The sequence below is a fragment of the Catharus ustulatus genome, chromosome 6 (genome assembly GCF_009819885.2).
Source record: "Catharus ustulatus isolate bCatUst1 chromosome 6, bCatUst1.pri.v2, whole genome shotgun sequence".
Lineage (NCBI taxonomy): Eukaryota > Metazoa > Chordata > Aves > Passeriformes > Turdidae > Catharus > Catharus ustulatus.
The window spans coordinates 53,798,344-53,821,175 of record NC_046226.1 but is presented as its reverse complement, the minus strand read 5'-3'; the positions used below and the strand labels follow the sequence as shown (position 1 = coordinate 53,821,175).

Below are 22,832 nucleotides of genomic sequence, written 5' to 3'. Positions count from 1 at the left end.
ACCTGAACACACACTCAGGCACAGAGAAATACACAATGATACAGCTGGATAGATGGACACAGACAGACATGTGGACACTCAGTGCCACACCGAGACATGGATGGACACACACACACACATGGACATACAGACACAAATGGACAGACACCCAAACATGGACACATGCAGATGTACACAGACACACACAAACTGCAGCTAAGTAACAGGTGACCCAGTTGTTCAAGAACAGCAGTGTTTTATTTTTTTTAGAAAATAAATAGCTCAGAAATGTACAATCCATAATTCCAGTACTCTGGTGACACCACAGGGGAGATGTGGACTCTTCTTGGGTGTTCAGACTAGGCTTGGGACATGCTCTCTCATACCTGCTTGACCAGGGGTGTGGTTTGTTTTATAGCAGCATTTGTAATTGTTTATTAATGCAGCTTCAGGTGTAACTGTTTTTTTCTGTAGGCCACAGAGCCTGGTGTGGGTTGCTGTGATTGAGCCCACTTTCCATCCCCATCCCCACCTGTGGGGGCTCTTTGTATCAGTGTTTAGGGGTTTTTGTTTGGTTTGGTTGTTGCTGTTTCATTCAACCGTGTGGAAGATGTTAGGAGGAGCTGGACTGATGTGAAGGGATGCATGTGAGGAATGACAAGGGAATTGACTCTAAAAACTGGTCTGAATGTAAAGTAAATATTCCTGTAGCTGCTGCTGTGCTGCCAAAAGGGAGCTGGTGTGCAGGCACAGGCCCTTTCCCACTGCTGAAATACCTCAGAGCTCAAGCTGGGCAAGACAGAGGGTGAAGTACTCTGAAAGGTGAGCTCTCCAGACTGCTTCCAGATGGCTGGGATAATGTAGTACATTCCTGAAGGATTTCAGGAGCTCCCCAGAATGGAAAGGGATGGCAGTAGTTTGTGAAGCTGGTTATTTCACCATACACCTTCTTGCAATGAACAGTAAAGAAGAGACTCATCTCAGAATATGCTCTCTTCTATCTCCACATCCATTCCAGCTCCCAAGGGCTGAGTCATTGCCAGTGTAAGCCTGGACACCTCTGCCACTGGGATATTTGCTTCCAGTTGGTCTGTAGAGCCTTGTTCTCTCTCAGGAATGCTCTGACCTGCTTCCTTCCCAGTCCTTGGCTGTCCAGGAAAGCCGGCTTTGGTGTAGTTCTTCACCATCTCCTGAACCTCCATGCTCAGAGCTCTCATCTTCTCCTCATATTCCACCCGTACCTGCTGCTGGAGCTGCAAATGGAAATCAGGTCATTCCCACACAATGGAGCCAAGCAGAGAGACCAGGAGCTCTGGGATGAGCTGTTGGTCCTTCTGGGCCCTCTGTGGGCCCCCTCACCCACTTTCTCACCTCCTGGTAATGGGTGGGCTGAGGATGGCAAAAAAAAAGGTTCTCTAGGGGTTTGGACTTCTTGTGCCAAGGAACAGCCCTGACCCTAAATGTTGTCCTTACCTGGCTTTCTCTCTCCTTGATGGACTGGAGACTTGCTGCCTGTTTCTCCTCCAGTTTCTGCTGCAACCTGCCAGTCTTCTCTGTCATCTTTAAAAAGAATAAATTAACCCCCCTCAGGTCCCAGTTTTATAAGCAAGGACTTTGGACAGCCCAAGCTCAGCCCAGGAGGGCAGGCCTAGTGCAGCAGCCCTAGATTCAGGGACAGCACAAGAGCCTGGCAGGTGAGTGCACACAGGCGTGTGGGACAGGCACACAGACACAGGGATACATGTACTCACACAAAGAGAGGCAGAGGGACACGTGGACAGACAGACATGGACACAGAAACACACAGACATATGGACAGATGCCTGTGGACACACACAGATGCAGAGGGATACAGACACAGTCTCGATGGACACACAGTCACAGGACACTCTTGGAGATGGATACAGACAGCTGGACAGCCATGGACACCCACACATATGGACACAGGCACATAAACAGACACAGGACATGGACACACATGAGCACAGACAGAGGCAGACATGGACAGGCAGGCTTGGATACAGACAAGCAGACACACTGACACAATCAGGGACAGAGACAGACAAACATGGATGGAACACAGACACACAAAAACACAGATGAACACACTCACCTAGGCACAGACACATGGACACACACTCATGGAAGGACATGGACAGAGACTGACACAAACACCCATGGACACAGAGGGACATGGACATGGGGACACACTCAAGGACACAGCTAGAGAGGGACAGGGACACCTGTGGACACACAGTGACAGATACCTGGACACACATACATAGAGACACACAGACTCACACATGGAAACACAAATATTGATGGATGCAGAGACAGATACACAGACATACACAGGAACACACACCCTCCCCTCTGGCACAGCCACATGCACACATTCAGGGACATGGGCACACAGACACTCCCAGACACAAGGACAGACAAACATGGACAGACACAAAGGTTCACAAAGACAAATGGACATGTACACACACAGAAACAGACACCTACATGGACATGCACACAGGAACAGAGTGACATGTAGACACACTCATGGACACACAGACATGCAGAGACACAGACTGGCACAAAGACACCCAGATGTGTACAGATGCATACAGACACACCCACACTTGGACACAAGGATAGATACAGCACACAGACACCTGGCCACAGGGACACAGATGGACAAACCTACATGGATATACACACACAGAGGGACAGACTCCTGGAACAGAGACACATGGACACACACACATATGGACACAGAGATGCACAGACATACACAGATACACACGCAGACACACAGGGGTCTTCAAAAGGCACAGCTGAGGTCCTTGAGGTGTATTTCCTCCTGCTTTCCCGATGTTCCTGAGCCGTGGGTTACAAATGCCCCAGACACACTGACTGAGTTCCCTTGACCACCCCCCTGCAGAACCCAGAGTTGCTGGGGCAGCCTGGTGCCCCAAAACTCACCCGTTTGACTGTCTGCACCACCTCCTGAATGTGAGAGTTGTTAATTTCTTTCTTCAACCTTTAAAGAAAATTATAAAACCCTGTAAAAGGCAGCTGTTCTGCTTTTCTCCTTCCATAAAGCCCATTTGTCAGTACTGATCAGTGCCATACTGATTAACAGATATGTTACATTCCCATGCTGTCCTGGCACAGGGAAAAGCTGCTGTAATTTTAGGAAAGACAAATAAAATACCACTCAAATTTGGCTGTGTCATAAGGCAAATAACTGGATGCAAAATTCTACTTTTTCAGCTTCTGAGTCAGCAGGAGACCCTGGATCCTGCACGTACAGAACCCAGGAACATCCACTCCTGTACCTCTCCTGAGCAGCCTTGTCACTGGTATTCCTCAGCATGGCCTGGACCCGCTCCACTCTCTTTGCCTCCATCCGCTTCTTAATGTCTTTAATGTTGCTGTGGAGAGAAGAAAGGAGATACAGACCTGGTCACCAGCCCCAGACAGCAGAGCAGTCCTCCATCCCCACAGCTCTCTGGAGCACTCCACTGTTCAGAAACACCAAGTGTGGGAGACTGTGCAGCAGGAGGCCTGGAATCTTAAGGATATTTTCAGTCCTGAGTCAGGACATGTCCTGGCCCAGAAGTGGAGGCAGTACATGCTAAAGGCAAGGGTAAGAAAGAACAAGTGTACGGGAAAGTTTCCCTCCTCCACCTTCCCAGTTTCCAGTCTATCCTCCAGTATCTATGCACATATCACATTCTATGATGTCACTCATGCTTTGGAGTTTACCTCTACTTTTGGATTTCACAGCTCCTTGCCATGAGAGGAACAGCACTTAATTTATACACAATGTGACAGAGGCACCTGAGACATCCACTGGCTGTCTCACCCTTCTTTCCAATGAGAAACAGTGAGCAATCACTTCCCTCTTCCAGACCATTCATGATTTACATGTTCCTGTCACATTCCCTCAAATATCTGTTCTCCTAGCTGTCCCATTTAATTCCATTTTGCACACAAATTCCTCCTCAGTGCTAGCTGTTCTTCTTGCTCTTTCAAAGACTTTTCTTGTTTGAGAAGGAACACTGAGAAGGGGTCAGCTCTACACAGACAGATCCAGTGGCACAAGGCTAACTCAATGTTTTTTTTGTTTCCCTGTACAATTCCCAAAATCCTGTTTTCCACTTTGGCCACTGCACAGCTGGGAATGAAGAGCATCCACAGCAACTGAAGATCTCTTACCTGAGTGCCAACACCAGTGCACAGCTGGTGAACTGAACTGCCATTTTATTGCTTGTTGCTCCAAATCTTGAAATCTTTCTGAAGCTTCTCCCAGCCGGGAAGATGTGACTGTACTAATGACATCCTACTGTCAGCAAACCATTACCTGGCTACTCACCTGTTTCCTTAGACTTGCCTGAATATGCTGAATAGCTGAGTAAAGAGACTCTGGCTTGGGCCAGGACTCAAAAAGAGGGAGTTTTATCTCAATTTGCAACTAAAGAGTGAAACAGGATTTAACGGGAAGTAGGAATGAGTGAGGATTTTAGTTTCAGGATAAAGTTCTTGCAGGAACAAATGAATCCATGTCTGGCTAGAAACTGGTGAATTGAATCTGTCAGTTTGTTTAAATACTGGAGCCAAGGTGCTCAGTTCACTTAGAAAATGGAGTGATTCAGTCCCTGGAAGGGATTAATGTGAGGTCCTGACTGCAGGAGCCAGAGGTGGCAGCCAGGGACCAGCAGTGCTGTTTCCTGTGCTTCCCCATCAGCAGCTCCAGGCTGCTCACTGCAGATTGAACACTTTATCCTGCTTGGTGCCTCGTGGCAGGAACACTGTTCTGGGCATCACAAGAGGCATCTTCCCCTCATACCACTGTGTGAGATCCTGTGTCACATTTCCCTGCCTCAATTTCTCACCAAAGGAAAACCTTCTCTTCCCCATTCTCACTCCCTGGCTGCAGAGCAGAGCTTTGAGATCCAGCAGAAAGTGCTGCTCTAGAGCAGAACAGGGCATTATTTGTCATTCCAGTGCTGCATTTACCTTTCCGATGTGTCCCTCAGGACCCGCAGCTCTGCTGCTTGCTTCTCCCTGGCCAGCTCCAGGATCCTAGCAACTTGCTGTTTAAGGGATGAACACAAGACAAAAAGAGAACAAAGGATCAGACACTGCACCCCATCTGCACCCAAGTGAGCTGTACACCTCCCTGCATTGAATTCCAGGGGCAACAAATTCCAAATCCCCAAGGCCTGGTGCAAAGGCTGGAACAGGAGTGAGCTCAGCTGTGCACGCCGGCCCCACTGTGCCTGTGGACTGACACTTGTGAGACAGGAAGGTTTCATCCCTGGCTCCTCTCCCAGGTAAGGAATGTGATTCCCAGGTGAGCCAGTGCCCAAGTGTTATTTTCCCCACAGGGTTGCACACAGCTTGCAAGAGGCATGTCAAGCCTAAGGTGCACCAGGGAACTGAAGATTTAAGGTGTATCAGTGCAAATTTCTTCAGAAAAAACTAATGGAAAAACGCCTTGCAAGCCTGGAATCACTCCCCTTTCACTGGAAAAGATAGCATATGCTGGATTTACCACCACCATCCTGTGGCTTACACTTTGTCCCCAAGCACCACCATGGCTCCTTCTGGCCTTGGCTGAGCTCAGCTTTCAGGACTTCCCTCACCTGGACTCCAACTTCCACCAAGTCAAACAGCAGAACACGCTCTGATGGTGCCACTGGTGAACTCTCAGCCCACCTCCATGTCACCCAGCTCCCAGGCTCCCAGAGAAGGTAGCACCTGGCAAGGTGTGAAGCCACTAACCACCACATTAACTCCATGCTAAGGCATCAGAAGAGCTGCAGCAGATGGAGCCTGATGTGCTCCAGGGCAATGCTACTCTTTTTTAAAAAACAGCAGACATATAAAAATGTTTCTACAGGATTTCTAGGGATTCTAACAAATAAGCTTCATGTCTTCATTACCTGGCATGGATCTGACAATGAATGTGCCAGGTATTCTGGGCCCACATTCCCAAGCTCAGTTTAGTGAATAACTTGGGGTTATTTGGGCTATCCCAGGATACATTTTCAGGTGACACTTGCAGCCCTCACCTCGGTAGCGTGCTGCTCTTTCTTCCTTCGGATCCGATTGTGGTGCTCCTCCCCAAGGTGGATGAGGTCCATCTCCAGCCTGTCCCTCAGCTCCACGAGCCAGTGGTGGTCGATGGTCTCTGCTGCTTTTACAGGATTTGCACTGGTACCAGCATCACTTGGGGTCACACTCCTGCAGAACAGGATCAGGGGCTGTGCTGCTTCTCACCATGCCAATACAATCCCAACCTTCCCACCTGCCCTCAGTGGGAACAACCCAGGGACATGCAGATGCCTGCACTTCTCCATCTTCCTGCAGAGAAGGGGAACCCATGTTTCCCTGGGGATCCTTGTTTTGGTTTGGGAAGGTGACACCCAGGCTGTGGTTACCTCTTCTTCTGGGTTTTCCTTGTGCGTATTGTCCTTTTCTTGCCCCCAGGGGAGGCCTGCTCCGAAAAGAGCACAGAGTATTTCTGCAGCAACTCCTCCCTCTGTTTGCTTCCCTTCTGCTCCAGCTCCCTCAGCTCCTTCTCCTGCCTCTTCAGCAGCTTCAGGAAGCGCTTCTTCTGCTGCAGCTCAGCAAGGGTGATTGTCTCAGGCTCTGAAACACAAAATAAAAAGGCTGAACAGGGCCAGCTCCTTCCCAAGACTTGGAGTGGGGAAACTGGAGCACACAGCTCCAACACATGTCCCTCAATCACCACATCCAAACCAGAGCCCCCTCTGCTCCACACCTTGGGATGCCTCCCCCCAGGTACATATTCTGTCCTGGTAAACACTTCTCTTTACAAATAACTTCTAAAAAGACAATGTACGTAACAGTTACTTGCCAACATATCCTGAGCAAAACAGGTTTCCTTTTGTGCCCTCAGTTCAGTTTTGAGGCACAGTTAGGCCCTGTGTTTGCAGGAATTGGCATCACACTGCATTCAAGCACCTGGAAGCAGGTGAACAACACAGTGCACAGGGAGTGCAGGTCTGCTGAAGGAAACCTGTCCTTGAGCCCTAAGATTCCTGGGATTTGTCTTTAGTGCTTGCTACACCAGGCAGGGTTGGGACATGTCTTTTTAATTTGGAAATGTAGGATGACAGGCAGGGCCTCAACCCAGGTGACCAGCATGAGGAGTTACCTGCCATCTGCATTACTTCTAACAGAGCTTCGTCCTTGGTGAACACTGCTGCTCCTGAAATTCCAAAAGAAGTTCCTGTTAATGTCCCATCTTGGATGTCCAGGTTGGAAATGAGGAGAGTCACCAGAACACAGCCCGTGTGAAGGATGTTGGTGTCAGTACAGAAGAATTAATTAAGCTGCCAGGATGGTTAAATGCTTGGAAACTCTTGGAAACTAACCTGTGGACCCATTAGAGGGAGGAATGCTGGGTTTCCCAGTAGAGCCTGCCACCCCGTTAGTCTCAGCAGATAAGAGGTTTGTCTGTGTGCCAGGCCTCTAAAACAAAGATGAGGTAAATGAAAACTCCATTATTTCAGGCTGAATCCATGCAAAGTGCTTGAGAGAACAGAACCTGGAAAAACTCACCTCGCCTGAGGAATCCTTGAGCTTCACCAAGCGCTTGTCCTGCAGGTTGAAGAACTTGATGGGGTTGGAGAGGGCAATAGTGAGATCTAGAAACAGAGAGAAGGGCTTGGCTTGGATAGCAAACAACTCATGGACTCATTTTCCCTGCCCAGCACAGCACAGCACACTGTGAAGAAGGAATAGTTTGTGTTCTCAGTAACCAAAGTCCCCATGATAGCACAAGGGAGCGGGGAAGAGAACTTCCTTCACCTCAGTCCCAGCCCAAGGCCATGACTCACAACTGACGTTCAGGGCAGCTCTGTGAAGTGATTTTGGGAACTCTGCTCCCAAAAATCCAGGGCCAGGTTAAGACTATTCCCACCTGCACAGCTCCCTGCTCCAATTCCAGCCCAGTGTTGTACAAACCTCATCTTTTAAACAAAAATGTGATAAACCAAATTTCTCAGTATTTCCCCAGTGAATAAGGTTCATTTGTATGAACACATACAAATGTGTTTGCATGTGGGGAGTGGAGAGCAAACATGAGAAGTATTCACAAGAGCTCCTGTGGCTGATGCTATTGCACTCTGGTGCAAGAGTTGGTGAAGGGATTCTGTCATGTCCAGCTCTGATCCTTCTCAAAGGAAGGTCCCCATATCTCCGTACTAGCAAGAACCTCCCTTCTCTTCCAAGAGGGAAGAGCATCACTCCTAAAACCTCCCTAAAGCCCGGTTCTCTGCAGCCCCTGAGAGATGTCACCTATTCCCTCAAGGAAACCTCTCCCTGCCTCTGAAAAGGAGCAGGGCTGAGCCATTCTGCACTGGGGCCTGGCACACCTACACTGCTCCTCAGGTGGGAACCAGGCACAGCTGCAGTGGGAGCCTCCGTGCTCTTCCCAAGGCAGTGAAGCTGTGACAGGATGCTGGCATGTGCTCAAGTCCCACCCTGACAAGGAATTGAGGGTGCAGCAGGAAAGCACTTCCCAGGCTGGAAAAATGCTTCTGAATCAGAGTTTGGAGGAGGCCAGAAGCACCCCCCGCACATTCCAGCGCTCCCTACCTGCCCAAGCATCCGGCACGTAGTCCTTGATCTCCAGGAACACGAAGAGGGCGGGCATGGTGAGCGGCATGTTGCTCTCGCTGCGCAGGCACACGTGGTGGTAGCCTGGGGCAGAGAGGGGAGGGAGCTGAGCTGGCTGCATCCTGTCCCTCCCTGTCTCTGCTCCAGCAGCCCGAGGCCCTCTTTACAGAAGGGCATGGTGAGTGTATCATGGGATAAAGCCAAGGCTAGAACAAGATGGATTTGAAGGTTCCACTGCCTGTGGGCTGGGAGATTAAGGAGCAAAGTGTGCAGCTGTTCCTATGGTCTTTATGCCCTCACTGCACAGGTCTCCAGGGCACAAAAGCTGAAGGAATTCCCACTGATTTACCTGGGTGCATTGCGATGATGGGAACGATACGCTGGCCAATGAACTTCCCTCCTTCTTCCCAAGCCACAATTTTGAGAGACGCCAACTCAGGCATCATGATCTAAGGGAAGAGCAGAGTAAGGCACCAGTGTCCTCACCTCTAACTCCTGATAGCAGCACCCTCCTCCTCCTTCCAAACAAACAATTCCATCTCTTCCAGGATGGCACTGCCTATTTCTGTATCTTGTAATTTAAGGGCACAATTTATCATAGACATCATAGCTGAATGCCCAAAAACTCTGCCAAACACAGGCTTCTCAGCCTGCCCAGGATCACAGGTTACCTAAAGACAAAAATAGGGCAACAAACCCTCCAAACCACTGCTTCCAGGAAGAACTCACTGGAGAATGGAACGAACTGGGATGGATAATTTAGCAAACTTGCTAACATTGCAAATAAAGGCTTTTGACTTCCCTGTATTCTCGTGCCATAAAATGAATTCAAAATTATTCTGCCAGGAGTGAAGCCTCAGAGTGCTTCTGAAAAGAAGATATTTCAGCCAAGTAGGCTGAAAATATCTGTAGCTTCCTACTGTGCCTGACAGATGAATTGTATAACATGTACTTGTCTTAACTTCCCTGTGCCCTGCAGCTGGATTGGTGATCACTGAATTCCTGGGGAGAGAAAACTGGTCCCATTACTGCTCCAGCTTGGCTGTTTCTGATTGACAGTTTAACCACAGAAATCCAGCTCTTTTCTGGTACTGGAAATTTTCAAAATTGATCTGTCTGAAGAGGGCATCACAGAGGGGAGACTTTGGATGCCTGTTATTTCCATTTAGATGTTAGAACCATTCCCAGCTACCCTTTGTCTGTTCTGGGAAATATTGATGCAGAGTTGTTTTGGATATTGTTGTTTGGATGTTACCTGAGGGTGTCCAAAGCCAGGCCTGAGATCTCCAGAGGGGAGTCAGTGCCCTTCTGCTGGCACTGACATCTCCCAAGGCAGTGCTCATGGCCATTAGGAGCTTTAAGGATTCTCTGCCTAAATTACTATCAAATGTTGTCACCTTCTCAAAAACAAAAGCCTCCTCTTTCCACACAGGGTTAATGGAGTTGGCCGTGGAGGTCAGTTTGGTTCTGTGTTTGCGTTTGGCATCCCTTGGCAGCCCAAGGAGCTCCACTTCCACGTAGGTCTTCACGCTGCGGTCCGAGAGGAACTGACCAGAGAGTACCTGTGAGCAACACAGAGTGAGCAACTGCAGGGAAGAATAACACAGAAGGACCCACCCATTCCTTCACCCCACTCTCCCACCCCAAACCAGCTTTTCTGCTCCAGCTCTTCTTCTACCTCTACCCCTATTTCTTTCTTGCTTCAGCACTTCCTCTCTCCCCATCAGCACAGCCTTGGCTGCCTCTGCACGGCAGATGCTCATTTTCCATTTTCATGTGATTATGATTAATTTAAAACAGTGACAAGCCTGGGAGTTGCCACAGTAACACTTTCCCGCAGGACTCCACAGGTTCATGTGGCAGTGAGAGCCCCCTGGATGACACAGGACGGGGTCCCCAGGCTGTACTTGCCGTGACACAGACAGTAGTGGCCACCAGCCCGTCGATGCGGTCCACAGAGAAGGGGTCGAACTGCTTGTCGGGGCGCCGCATGAACTCGTGCTTGAGCAGGTACCCACACTGCCCATTGAACTCAAACAGGGCCATGTTCTGCTGCATGGGGACATCTGGGAGCAGAGCAACACAGTGAGACAGGGCTGGGGGGGACAGGCAGCCTGTGTGCTATGAGGGAGCTGAAAGCTGCCGGAAGATTCCAGCCCCTGCCAGCCCACAGCTCACAAAGCCATCTTGAAAACTAATTAAGCCTCTCAGCACCCTACAGGGAAAAATATTACAGCAGCTGTTGTAAGGAAAGGAAGTGGTTCGTTTGCACTTGCACCTTAAGTCATGGGCAGAACTAAATTAAAACCTGCTTTAAGGAGCACCTGCTATTTTTGGGTCGGAATAAGTAGCTGCCTAAGTCCCTTTGCTCCTTCCCCCTTTCATTTTGGGCCTTCTCAGAGTCCATCTTCTGTCTGACACTTCTCAGGACACTGCCTGGTGGTTGCTGCACCTTCCTGCACTGTCATCCTCTTCAGAACCAACCTTGCACTCACTCCCTTTTATCTCCTATGCTCTATACATAACACAACCCTCTGAGGAAGGGTAAGGTGCAGCTTCCTCTCAAGGCTTTTCTTTCCTCCTTATGCTGGCTGTGCAGCAAGGAAAGGCCCTTCCTTGCTGGTCAGGTCAAAGCCCTGGAAATAATGGCACAGACAGGTCAGTGCTGTGGCCAGTTGGAGCTCTGCCTCTGCCTTGTAGAAGCAGCAGCTTGGGGGATGGGAGCTGCAGGTGCCCTCATGGATATGATTAAGTGTGACATTGTGGAACAGGACAGCCAGGGACAGTGCCCGGACACAGGGTGACAGCAATCCACGTGTGTGTGTATGCCAGGTCTGTACTGGGCATGGAAAAGTGCTGCTGGTCTGTGGGAAATCAAATCACAGGAGAACAGCACTTTGGGAAAAAGCACATGGAATAATGACCAGGGAAATGGCAGAAAAGGAAGAGATAGGGACCAGGAGCACCTGGGGACCAGCAGCACCAGACCTCACTTGCTCAGAGGCTGGAGCACAGCCTCACACTCACCCATGGTCTGGAAGTTGAGTGCCACCATCTGACAGCCGACATTCCAGAACATCTGGGGCTGGTAATTGGAGGAGTCCATCCGGGTGCCTTTGGGGTAAATGCGGCTCATCTGCCACTTGTTGTATCTACAGGCTCTATAGGAAACAAGTCGGGAGCGCTCCTGTTGTGCCCTGAGGCCAGCCCACATATTCCCATTATAAAAACTGTTGGAGCTCTGCTACCCAATGCTCAGAGCCTTCCAGACAGGACCCCAGAGAGGCTCAGGCTCCTAGTCCGTACACTTTTCACTTAAGGACAAGCATCTGGCAGCCTTGACATTGGCTACAGCAGGATGCATCCTGTCAAGAATCTCCCTCACACTCCAAGCACCCAATGGCACTGGGAAAGGGCTGCCAAAAGGATACTCTACAAACTGCAAGGGGAACTTGCTCAGCAGATCGCCAGCCTTCATCTCGGTGAAGGAAGAGATGACGTAACTCCGGTTCTTCTCTAGGAACAGGAGATTGCATTTAGGAGCAAGGCACGCCCAGTCCCTGTTCGGCATGGGGGACTGACAGAGCCAGGAAGAGCTTGGCCTGGATTCCAAAGGGACTGAGCCTGACTTACTGGCAGAGACCTCGAAGGAGTTGAATTTGATGGGCTGTATGTAGTTAACCAGGCTGGACATCTCCTCGTACGCAGTCACTTCCAGGCCAGCTGTGCCCTGAGCAGAAAACAATCCAAAAGGAAACAGATGAAGAGACCTTCCCTGGAGATGAACAGCTCCATGGTGGGCAGGGGCACAGAATCTCCAGGTGGCTGGGCAAAAATGAAATCAAGGCACATGGAGAGGTTCCAGGGAGGATGTACAAAGCCCAGGACCTCTTTGACTCCTCAGAACATGGAGTCTGGGACAAATTGTGGCTATTGGTTTTCCTCCTCTCCAAAGGATACCAGGGAGATGGAAATGGGCTATAGACCTTTTATTCAAGGGAATGCTGGTCTCCTCCCTCCCTTTTCAGCAGCAGCACTTTCAGTAACAACTTCTCAGACCAAGGCTAAGCCTCTCCAACACCCCCAAGGCAAACAGTTGTCTCCAAATCATACAGAGTCAGCAGTAACTCCTCTGCCACATTCTTTATGGTTGCAATAATAAAATTTCTCTTCTTCAGTTTCTCCTGCAAAAGTCTTGTTGTGTGGGGGATGGAAAGCTCCCAACACCTTCATTCCCCTTTGCACTTCAGGTTTATCTCTATTCAATTGGGTATGGCCCCAGAGAAAAATGGAAGCCAGCAAAAATCCAAGCAGAAAAGAACCAACAGTGACAGCACCTCATCTGACTGCATCTTTTTAATTTCCTCTTCATCCAGGTTTCTCAGCTGGTCATCCTCTTCCTCTGGCTCCTCTTCAATCACATCACCTGCCCAGACTAAGCACACATCAGTGGTATGGATCAGGAGGACACAGGACCCTGCAGGCTGCTGGCAGTGAAGGGCTCTGCCAAACCTCACCACCAAGTAATGCTGGAACACTGAGGGGAAGAATCCTACAATTTTATTGGCCAAATCAAAATATGAACTGGTACACTGAGGACCAGCACACCCAAGAGACCAAGCCATTCCTGCTGCAGGCTCCCCTCACACCCAGGAATGACAATCACTGGGTTGTTTCCCCTCCAAGGTCACACATCTTTGTGGTAATAAATGCCCATTTCCAGGTGTTCTGCAGTGGTGCTCACCTTGTCCTCACACGTGCTCTGACCATGACAGAAACTGTTCTACCACAGGAGCCCTGAGACCAAGAGGTGACAGGAAGGGAGGAAAGAGGGGCTGAAGGTTTTATGAATCTCCAAGACTCTCATGGTGAAGAACTAGGCTGTGGTGAATTTGTGGTTATCAGAGAGCCACAAGCAGTAACAAATTGTTCCCCTTCCCTCAACCCAAAAGCCAGACTATATCAGTGGATCACTAAGGGATGATGGGCAGGTTACAAATTATCATCTCTTTAGGTTGGACAAAATGTTCAAAGGATTCTGAAGATTTGTCTTCCAGTTTTCTGCTGCTGTTTGGGCTAACTGATTTAATGACTACTGCTGGCTTGCCCCAAGCTTGTATTGGGTGATTTAGAAGGCTTGGCATATCAATTTTATTAGTCCCCCTTGCCTTCAGACATACCAGTATCTTCAGCATCCACAGAGGTTGGCTGCTCAGTGGTTTCTGGTTCCATGTTCTTCCCTTTCTTCAAAGAGCTCTGCCTCTTCCCAGACATAGATTGGTTCTTTTTGTTTTTAATCAAGATTTTCCTGAAGAGATCCTTAGGACTTGGCAGAGGAACTCCTGGCTTCAGCTGCAACAGATAAACTTCATCACAGAATTCAAACACTCACCTCTCCTGTCCCCCAGCCAGTGCACAGACACATCTCTCACCCACTATACTCCTAATTTCTTCCATCTGCCAGCATATCCCACCAGATTGATGCAGATTTTTTACTATTTCACCTGTGGTTCCAGACCAGCATTTTGCATCTCTCAGGCTCTGCCAGGCTGCCTAGCCTTCCATCCTGCTAAAAAAGCACCTACATGGCCTGAAGGCATCCGCATACCTCTGGCTTCCCATGCCACCTACTTCTCTCATCATATCCCAGCTCCACAGTCCCTCATCAGTACTCAGGCCAGATTTAAACACTGCCTGCAGCAGATTTAAAAAAGATCCCAGAGGAGGTGGCTCAAGACAAGGACATGTGACAGACTGCACAGACAGCAGAGGCCTGTTAATAGCTTAGCTGATCTCTTGAACTGTTCCCCTCCTCATCCCTCTGTTCCTGTTGCCTGGACATGGGGCTGGACAGTGGACAGCTGTTGCTGGCTCACTGCTTCTTTCCAGCTCTTCATTGGGTGTCAGTGCTTTCAAACAGATGCTTGGGCCAGGTGCCTCAGCTGTCCCTCCTCTGTGCACCCCAAGGACCTGCCTTGTGCCCTACAGAACACTGGTCCTGCTCAGGTGTTTAAAACCATGTCCCCTGGCAGGGCAGTTGTGGCACCAAAGGTGTCACTGGGCCCACAGAAATACCTGTAGTACAGATAAGATGAAGACTGGGGTCAAGCAGATGGGGAACTTTCCTTAATTATTCCAAGCACATGCTAACTATGCCTGGAAGGGAATATTTCAAGGCTAGGAGCAAGATTAGGCCTTTGCTCTTGTTTCTAAGTGCTGGCAGACAGAGCTGGAGCAGTGCTGTGAACAGAACACACCTGGTACCTTCAGAACATCCTGGCCACGCAGAGCTGAGTGCCCAGAGCCCCTCAGTGACAGAGTGCTAAACAAGAAAACCACTGTGACAGAGTCTTCCACCCACCCCTATAACCAGGATCCATGTCCATGGCATTGTGTCTGTTGTGGCACCTCCCAGCACCGAGTTTTCCAGAAAGGCCTCCTGCCCCAGCTCCCTCGTACCGGGTATTTCTCCAGTGGCTCTGTCAGCAGCATGTCTCCAAAAATCGTTCGGCAGTACTCGGCCATCTTTGCCTGCTGCTTGGGCCTAAGAGAGATGAGGCAGGAGTGAAGAGGAAAGCAAATGCCCAGATCCAGAGTTTGGCATGAACAAAAGATCAATATCCATGTCCTCTACCCAGAAAACCACTTCAGCTGTGCAGATGTTAAGGTCCCATTCCCAAGCCAACTCCCATGTTCATATGCTGCAACCCCAAGGTAAAAGGGTGCACAGCTGTGATCACCCCACTCTGCAGGCTAAGGCTCATCTTTCAGCTCTGACCCACCTTCAGTTGCTTCAGAAACCTCAATTAATGCTTCACTTCAGCTTGGCACTCACTTAAAACCCAGCAGCCCTTGCCTGTGTATTATCTGCTCTGGACACAGCAGACAATTCTCCCAATCACCAAATACTCACGAGTCCACATGGTTCTCGAAGGACAGGATCACAGGGTATGGAGATGTTTTAAAAGCACTTTCTGCAATGGCCTCGATGGCATCCTGAAGGAGAGGCCACAGTCAGAGAGCAGCTCAGCACTCATTAATAACAGACACACTGCTGACCTCACACTGAACTCCAAAATTGCCTCTCAAGGAGCTCCTTTCAAAGTCACTAAACTTCTCCCAGTAAGAAGGTGAGAAGTGTCATCTTTTTCACACCTGCCCAGATTTCCAGCTCCAGAGGATCCATGCTGAGCTAAACTCAACAGCTTGTACCAAAACGAAGCTGAAGATGCAAGAAGGTGAGTTTTTATTTTGCTGCACAGGTCAGTGCACACATCACTGCACGTGAGAGTGTCTGGCTAGAGGGACAAACCCCTGCCTCAAGCACCTTAAACTGTCACAGAAAGGTGTGTGCAGCACCAGATTAAACTACTGCAAACTCTATCCATACTTACCTCTGAACCTGCCCAATTTTCTATTATATCTGCTGCTTATAAAATCCTTTTGCCTGGCAGCAGAGAGAGCTGGAGTGCTCAGTCACCAGCTGTGCTGACATTTCAAATGCAAATACCATGGAAACCTTCTCAGCATTAATGATGTAAGAAAAAATAATAATGTTTTCCCCAAGCTCCAGTTAAACTGCCACAAACTTTCCACTATTTTTCTTTCTGGTCCCACTAATTGGTAAAGAAGTGCCATTTGCTCCTTTGCAATTACAGTCCCCTGATCATCTCAAATCCTGGATCAGCCATGACCTCAGCATGGAGGGAGGCTGCCACAGCTGCTCCTCCATGGACCACTGGGAGTCTGCACAGAAGCCTCAAGGTTCTGAGGAGAAGCCTCAGACAATGCTACTAAAAGGCCACAGGAATGGGAGTGCAAGGAAGGACTATGTGTTATGCAAAAGCAAAACCCAGCACATGCTGTGTTAGCAGGTTATAATTTCCTTGAGGAATGGTCCCAGGCTTCAGCAGAACTCTGCAATTACAGCAGCTACAAATGCCATTATTTCTGTTCTATCTGCAGTGAACTGCTGTGCAAAAAGCAGCAGTGATACCACAGGGCTTTGGAAATTACTGAGTCTGAGGATGCCCATATCTCTGACCTTAAGGCCTGGTTTGGTTTGTTGTTTTTTTTCCCCTTACACATAAATATTTTAGTAATAGTGAAGTGTGGGGATTAGGGGGAAGATACAGAAGAAAAATAAAGAGCTGGAAAAAAAATCTAAAGCACCTCTACCTGTTAGCAGCAGCTGTGTAAAGAAGTGCAGCAAAAAAGTCAGTGTGATGCCTTTATTTGTAACTTGCAAGCTGTAGATAAATGCCCTGTACTGCCTGGCTTTGTGCTGTGCTTCAGAAGCCTGGGAGCTGAATCCTCAGGGAAGCCAGCTGTTCCACAAAACACATTCCAACACTCAGGTCATTAGAAAGGAATTGAACCCTATTTTTTAAAAAGCCTCCATTTGAGGCTGTCAGCCATAGAAACCTGCTGCAGACCAGAAGACAAACTCATTTTAACTGTGTGTTTTCTAAGAGCCATCCTGTTTGCTCCTCTGATGTGCCTCTATCTATAAATCCCCGGGCCTCGTGTCACGTTCTGTGCATCCATCCTGCACCACAGCCCTGTGTACACACACCCCTCTGCTCAGCCATCTCTCCATGGCTTCCACCTGACTTCCCACATTTCCCTCATTTACCCATCCATCCATCTTCATCCAGCTATCAACCTCTCTGCTACTCCTCCCATTCCAAAAATGCACAAACTCCAACCTAGTGCTTATCTGTTCACTTTTCCTTCTACCCACACGCATTCATTCACTTGTCACCTCACCATCAATCTTTTCCTCTCAAACATCTTTGCCCTCAGCCATCTGGCTCCCTCAGCAATCAGTCTAAAAGCAGCCAGGGGAAAGCATCCATGGGGAAAGCTCTTCCCTACCTTAAAGAGGATCTCGGTTGTCATGGTGAAGCCGTGGGTGATGATGGGCTCCTCGTCCGGGGGCCGGCCCTTCCAGCAGTCCAGCTCCACGCAGCGGCAGCCGGCCAGCAGCGTCTGGCGGTACATTTCGGGAGAGGATGTCCCAGAAAACTGCCCAGCTGCAGGAGAGAGGCTCAGCATTAGCTGCTCACATAGGACAGCTCCTGCACACACAGGGCCAACAGGAATCTCTGCCAGCCTTCAGCAGGTGGACGCGGCAGACTGACAAGTCTGCAGTTGCAGAGTGACACTGCTTCATGTCACACAGCATTTAGAGCCAGCCTGGCCCTCAAAACCCCCAGGGCACACACATCTGCCCAGCTGATGTGTCTCTCCCCCGTCCTGGCCATACCTGTGAGATAGGTGTTGTGTGAGGAATTGATGTAGTAGTGCGAGAGAGGCTGTGTCATGTCCTGGTACAGCATCAGCTTGTCCAGCACTATCAGGTTGTTCTCGGGGCCACACAGGAACCAGACCATCCCCTCTGGAGACAGCTGCCCTGCAGGGCAAACACAGCTGTTAATTGTCACCAAAGAGAACAGTTCTGACACCTCTTTGAAAGTGGAAGGAGAATTGTGGGAACAACAGAGAGCTGTGGGAAGCAGGATGGCAGAGGGCTCAGGATCTGCTCTTCCATCCCACCTCCACAGCAAGAACTTAGGGCTGAACAAGACTCACCTCTCTGGATGTTAAACCCGCTGGGCTCGTACTTCTCTATCAGGCTCTGCACCTGCTCGGGTTTGGCTGGTGGGAAGAGGATGTCATTGAGGCGGGTGTCACGCTGCTTCTTGTTGATGAACTTTGCCAGATGCTCTTTAGTCATGTAGGGCTTTGCTTTTAGATGGCTGCAGTGAGAGAATCACAGAGAGGCAGAGGTAAGGCCTGGGAATTACCCCAGAAATCTTTTCACATAAGAGAGGTTGATCCTTCCTCTGAGTCCTGTAGCACAATGAGGTCTAATCCTTTTTATTCAGGCTGTGAATGAAGGTATCAAGTGCCAGGGATCCTGTCCTTCTAAGTCTTAAGGCCAGACAAACCAGACAACATTAAATCCCCTCCTTCCTCTCTATCTTTTGCCATAAGAGACCAAGTTCTGGGCTGTGGCTTGAATGAAACTTACTGTGAGGTAAATATCTCATCAATCTCGGGCCGTGGACACAGATTCATGAGGAATGTCTTGTACACCGGCTCAGGGAAGTCCTCAGGGTTGATGGCATCATTCTGAGAACACAATGAAGATGTGTCAGGACCACAAACCTGTGACAGCTCTTACCTGTCAGGAACACCCACAGCCCAGCACTTGGCTGTGACAATCCCAGTAAGTGACTGGAACATCTGGCCTGGTGTTGCTGCTCCCTGTGCCACACAGTGCAAGCACTGGAGTGTTACAGGAAGAGTAACATCAGTAAGAACTGATGGCAGCAGGCCAGAGTTAAGGCCTGGCAGTGGCAGGGTATGGTAAGCAACTACGAGCATCTTGGCTGATGGCTTTTCACAGCCAAGAGTATCCCAGTCAGGGCAGGGAAAAAGATCCTTCTCAAGCTCATGAGGCTTCTGGATACCAGAGAAACCCTTACCTTGCCATTTGGCAGATGACAAGCACTTAATGCTTCTTCCACCCTCTTCTTGTCTGCAGGGAACATCTGAAAAATACTGACCAGACAGGCAAACAAACATCACCATAGAGCAGGAGAGAAGTCAAGGGGCTAGAGCTGCAGGCAGTGCAGGACACTCCAAATGCACAGCAAGGGAAACAGGTAAGACAGCTGTAAGCAAAGACAGTGTTTTCCAGGGGAGTAACTGAGGGAGAGAGTTTGATAAACCTACACAGGATTGTTTGACTGCTGATTTAAAGCAGAAGTTCTGTATTTCTGCAATGGACTCTGTAAGAACCCTGTCACTCAAAATCCCTCTCCTGTCCTGTTCTGCCTGTCTTGGAGGTGCTTGCTATGGTACTGTGGAGAAGTAACAACAACTGAACTTTCTCTCTTTTTAGAACAACCCTGTCAACAGCACCATGATCTCCTCCACAGATAAATCCAGCCTCAGTTCTGTTAAGCTCCTGGAATCACAGGTGCTCACAGCAAACAGGGGAACAAGGAGTGTCCTGTGCTGCCAGGTGGGAGTGCCTGGTGGGGGCTGCAGCAGCTCATGCAAACCCTGCCCTTTGCAAGGCAAAACTGCAGCAACCTTGGTATGATTCCAAAGGGATTTGCATATTTAAAGGAAAGGCAAATGCTCTTGGAATTTTCAGAATTTTCAGGAGTTTTGAAAGCCTTACATTTACTGGCACCTGGAGATACTGAGTATTTTTATAAACCTTGTTCTTAATCTGGACTATTTAATGGTCTGCATTTCTTGCCATTTTGCAAGAAATGGGCACTGAGGAGAGATACATCCTGTATCAAATATTTTTTTCTAGCTTGTTTCAGAGAAATAAGCTGTTTCTCCCTGCAGCAACATTACCTTGCTTGCATTTTAAAGATTAATTCAAAGCACTCTTCCCTAGTGTGTTATTCATTACAGACCTACACATTTTTAACAGCCCTTTGATGAATATTCTGGTTTCTGACAATGAAATTCTGCTGGTTGGTGGTTTAGAAAACAAATAACAAAAAATGTTTAGTGTTGAATAAAGCTCAGCCCTCCAGGAGCCCATTTAATCTGCACAGCTCTGCCTTACACCACACCCTGGGGTCTTGTGTTTATTTGGGGCGATTAGTGCTCACCTCTTGTGATGCTGTAACACAGCACAGACCTAGGGCAGAGTTGCTCAAAACTTCCCAAATGAGCTGTCTGCAGCTCCTTATTCTTAAAAAGAGGTAATTTATAGACCCAGAAGGGAATTCAACATGGCAGTGCTGCCTTTTGTCATTCTATGTGCTAAATCAACACGGAGGAACCACAGGACCAGCCCTGGAGCGATTTTACTTGGGAAGACACTGAATGGCACAAAATCAATTCCAGATTCATACCACATAGTGCAGGGGAGAAGGAACAGGCTGTGCTTTGCTTCCCATTCTAATGGGAGCCCTACCTGACGCACAAGGCCAAGCTGGGGACAGGGAAGGACAAATCTCCATCTGTTCTGCTCCTAAACCAGCACTAACACTGGCCCAGGGGCTGCTTCAATCTAATACACATCCAGAGCAAAGGCTGAGGGACAGAGGAAGTGGGGAAGGACTGGGCTGGTGACATGAGGAGAGAGGAGATAAGAAAAGCAAGGGAGCCCTGCTGCAGGTGAGCTAGGGAGTCCAGCAAAGAGCTCTCCAAATAGAGAAGTCCTTACAATCCTTACAATGTAGGGAAACTATCTTATACCTCCTCCACCTTTCAGCCCAGGTTTGCAAAATGATTTGTGATCAGAATTTTACCAGAGTTGCTTTGCTTTTGTAATTTTTTCTTGGCAACAACCAGGAAGTGATATCTGTGGCTATTTAAGCCATTTCTTGCTGTAGATGAAGGCCACAAAGTCAAGTCTCCTTTCCAGACAAATTATGTGCCCGCTAGGTGCAGCAGAAGCAATTCCATGGACACAGAGGGGAAGTTCTCTGCCTCTTAGGTACGGGAAGAGCAGACAGCTCAAGCCACTGAGCAACCATCCCCTCACCAGTTGCTCTGCCTGTAGTCTGACTGAACACACAATGAAACAAATATCCACACTCACTTCCGGACAGGAATCTTTCCCTCTTCGTTCAGTTGCAACTTCAGCTTCACTAGACTGTGAAAAGAAATGCAAACAAGATTACAAAAATGCATTTGTACAATCTTAAGAGACCTTACTAAGTGAGAAGAAAGGAAAAACATGCAATAGGGAAAATGATCTAACAGTGGATTGAAAATAGGGGTTCCTACAGAGCATCAGCTTAAGCTTGACCCAGGCCTTGTGCCCAGAGGCTGCCAAGAGACTTGGATGCTTAGAAGGTTGTTTTTGTGGTGTTTTTTTTTTTTTTTTTCAGTACTGTCACAAAGGGCAGGACACAGATGTTTCAGAGAAAAAGGTTTCTCAGAAAGAACTTACATTTTCTCTAGGAAGGTGTAGCGGGGAGCGTTGTACGTGAGGGGATTCCGGGCAATGGCCATAATATCCTCAGCCCAGTCCTGGAACAAACAGCACAGGGGCAGTTAGGCATTACTGAACTGCTCCAAGTACACAGCAAACATGGAAAGGGCACAGAATCCTGGAATGGTTTGGATTGGAAGGGACCTTAAAGCTTATCCAGTCCCACATCCCACCATGGGCAGGGACACCTTCAACTATCCCAAGTTGTTCCAAGCCCCGACCTTGAACACTTCCAGGGATGGGGCAGCCACAGCTGTGCCAGGACCCCCCACCCTCACAGGGAAGGAATTCTTCTTACATCCAATCAATATCTACCCTCTTCCAGTTTAAAACTGTTACCCCTTCTCCTATCTGATACTTCTGGGTTTGACTATCACCTTCCTCCTGTCTATAAACACTAGGAGCTGAAACTTTCCCATTTCTCAGCTGCCTGTTCATCCACACAAAACACATGAAAGACAGCAATGACCAGTCTTCTACTGGTCCTTCTCTGTGCAGGGCAGAAGCTTCAAGAACTGCAGAGATACCACACCTGACTGGAACACAAGCCTGCTTGTTTATGACCTTGTCAGTAATGCTGAAAGGGCTCAGGGTCCTGTTGTCCTCTCTCCTTTCCTGCCCCTCACTGAATGCCCCAATCTTTAGTGGTTCCCTGTACTTCCATGACCTCAGGCCCAGATACCTGGCAAATATTCTCCTTGTAGGACACAAAGTTATGGAAAGTGAGGTCAACCATGTCAGGGCCAGATACGATTGTCAGGGTCTTCTGCAGGAAGGTGCTGTAAGGGTGATCCAAGTTAAAAACCTCTCGGAGCTTCAGGGACTGCAAAAGAAACAGAACACATGGGAGTAACTGGAGAATGAGGGAAAACTACCCAAAAAACCCAGACCCCAATATACACATTTGCCCAAATTCACAGAAAGCATCTCACAGGTTGCAAAACTGCTTAGTGCAATGTTCCTTTTCTTGGCTTTCCTTTTTTATCTTTATTCTGGAGTCTGCATTACTGGATCCTCCATGGGACAAACCACCATAGCTAACACCCCTGCACATGTCTGAAAAAGTCAAAGCTGGAGACTGGTCTTAAAGAAATTTCTTCTGAAACTTGCAAACAAGCAGGGGAAGGATTGGCCTGCTTGTGCCAGAGGTATGTAACTACTTAATTTTATCAAAACACACTAAATACACTAAAAAGTGTATTAGTGTGACACCCTCACGTGTAACCTC

The 22,832-nt window shown here is 48.7% G+C and overlaps 1 protein-coding gene across 2 annotated transcripts in view; it reads right to left on the bottom strand.

The window, feature by feature from the left end:
- Positions 1-218: 218 nt before the first annotated feature.
- The window catches only part of PLCB2 (phospholipase C beta 2), a 34,849-nt gene continuing 12,235 nt past the window's right edge, over positions 219-22,832 (bottom strand). Inside the window, exons 4-32 of one of the 2 annotated variants that reach the window (XM_033063328.1) lie at positions 22,287-22,427; positions 21,563-21,642; positions 21,209-21,262; positions 19,119-19,194; positions 18,662-18,762; positions 18,220-18,386; positions 17,894-18,040; positions 17,503-17,660; positions 15,539-15,621; positions 15,085-15,169; positions 13,806-13,977; positions 12,963-13,051; positions 12,259-12,355; positions 12,057-12,141; positions 11,653-11,777; positions 10,537-10,691; positions 10,023-10,187; positions 8,975-9,074; positions 8,605-8,709; positions 7,567-7,652; positions 7,380-7,476; positions 7,160-7,213; positions 6,420-6,630; positions 6,051-6,222; positions 4,993-5,069; positions 3,309-3,404; positions 2,953-3,010; positions 1,453-1,539; positions 219-1,232 (exon numbers count right to left, since the gene is read on the bottom strand). In XM_033063328.1, the coding sequence (XP_032919219.1) occupies positions 960-1,232; positions 1,453-1,539; positions 2,953-3,010; positions 3,309-3,404; positions 4,993-5,069; positions 6,051-6,222; positions 6,420-6,630; positions 7,160-7,213; positions 7,380-7,476; positions 7,567-7,652; positions 8,605-8,709; positions 8,975-9,074; positions 10,023-10,187; positions 10,537-10,691; positions 11,653-11,777; positions 12,057-12,141; positions 12,259-12,355; positions 12,963-13,051; positions 13,806-13,977; positions 15,085-15,169; positions 15,539-15,621; positions 17,503-17,660; positions 17,894-18,040; positions 18,220-18,386; positions 18,662-18,762; positions 19,119-19,194; positions 21,209-21,262; positions 21,563-21,642; positions 22,287-22,427 (3,396 nt within the window). In that variant the 3' untranslated portion in view covers positions 219-959. Of the gene's footprint in view, positions 1,233-1,452; positions 1,540-2,952; positions 3,011-3,308; positions 3,405-4,992; positions 5,070-6,050; positions 6,223-6,419; positions 6,631-7,159; positions 7,214-7,379; positions 7,477-7,566; positions 7,653-8,604; positions 8,710-8,974; positions 9,075-10,022; positions 10,188-10,536; positions 10,692-11,652; positions 11,778-12,056; positions 12,142-12,258; positions 12,356-12,962; positions 13,061-13,805; positions 13,978-15,084; positions 15,170-15,538; positions 15,622-17,502; positions 17,661-17,893; positions 18,041-18,219; positions 18,387-18,661; positions 18,763-19,118; positions 19,195-21,208; positions 21,263-21,562; positions 21,643-22,286; positions 22,428-22,832 lie in introns of both variants that reach the window. The other variant, XM_033063327.1, reaches the window with a different exon arrangement.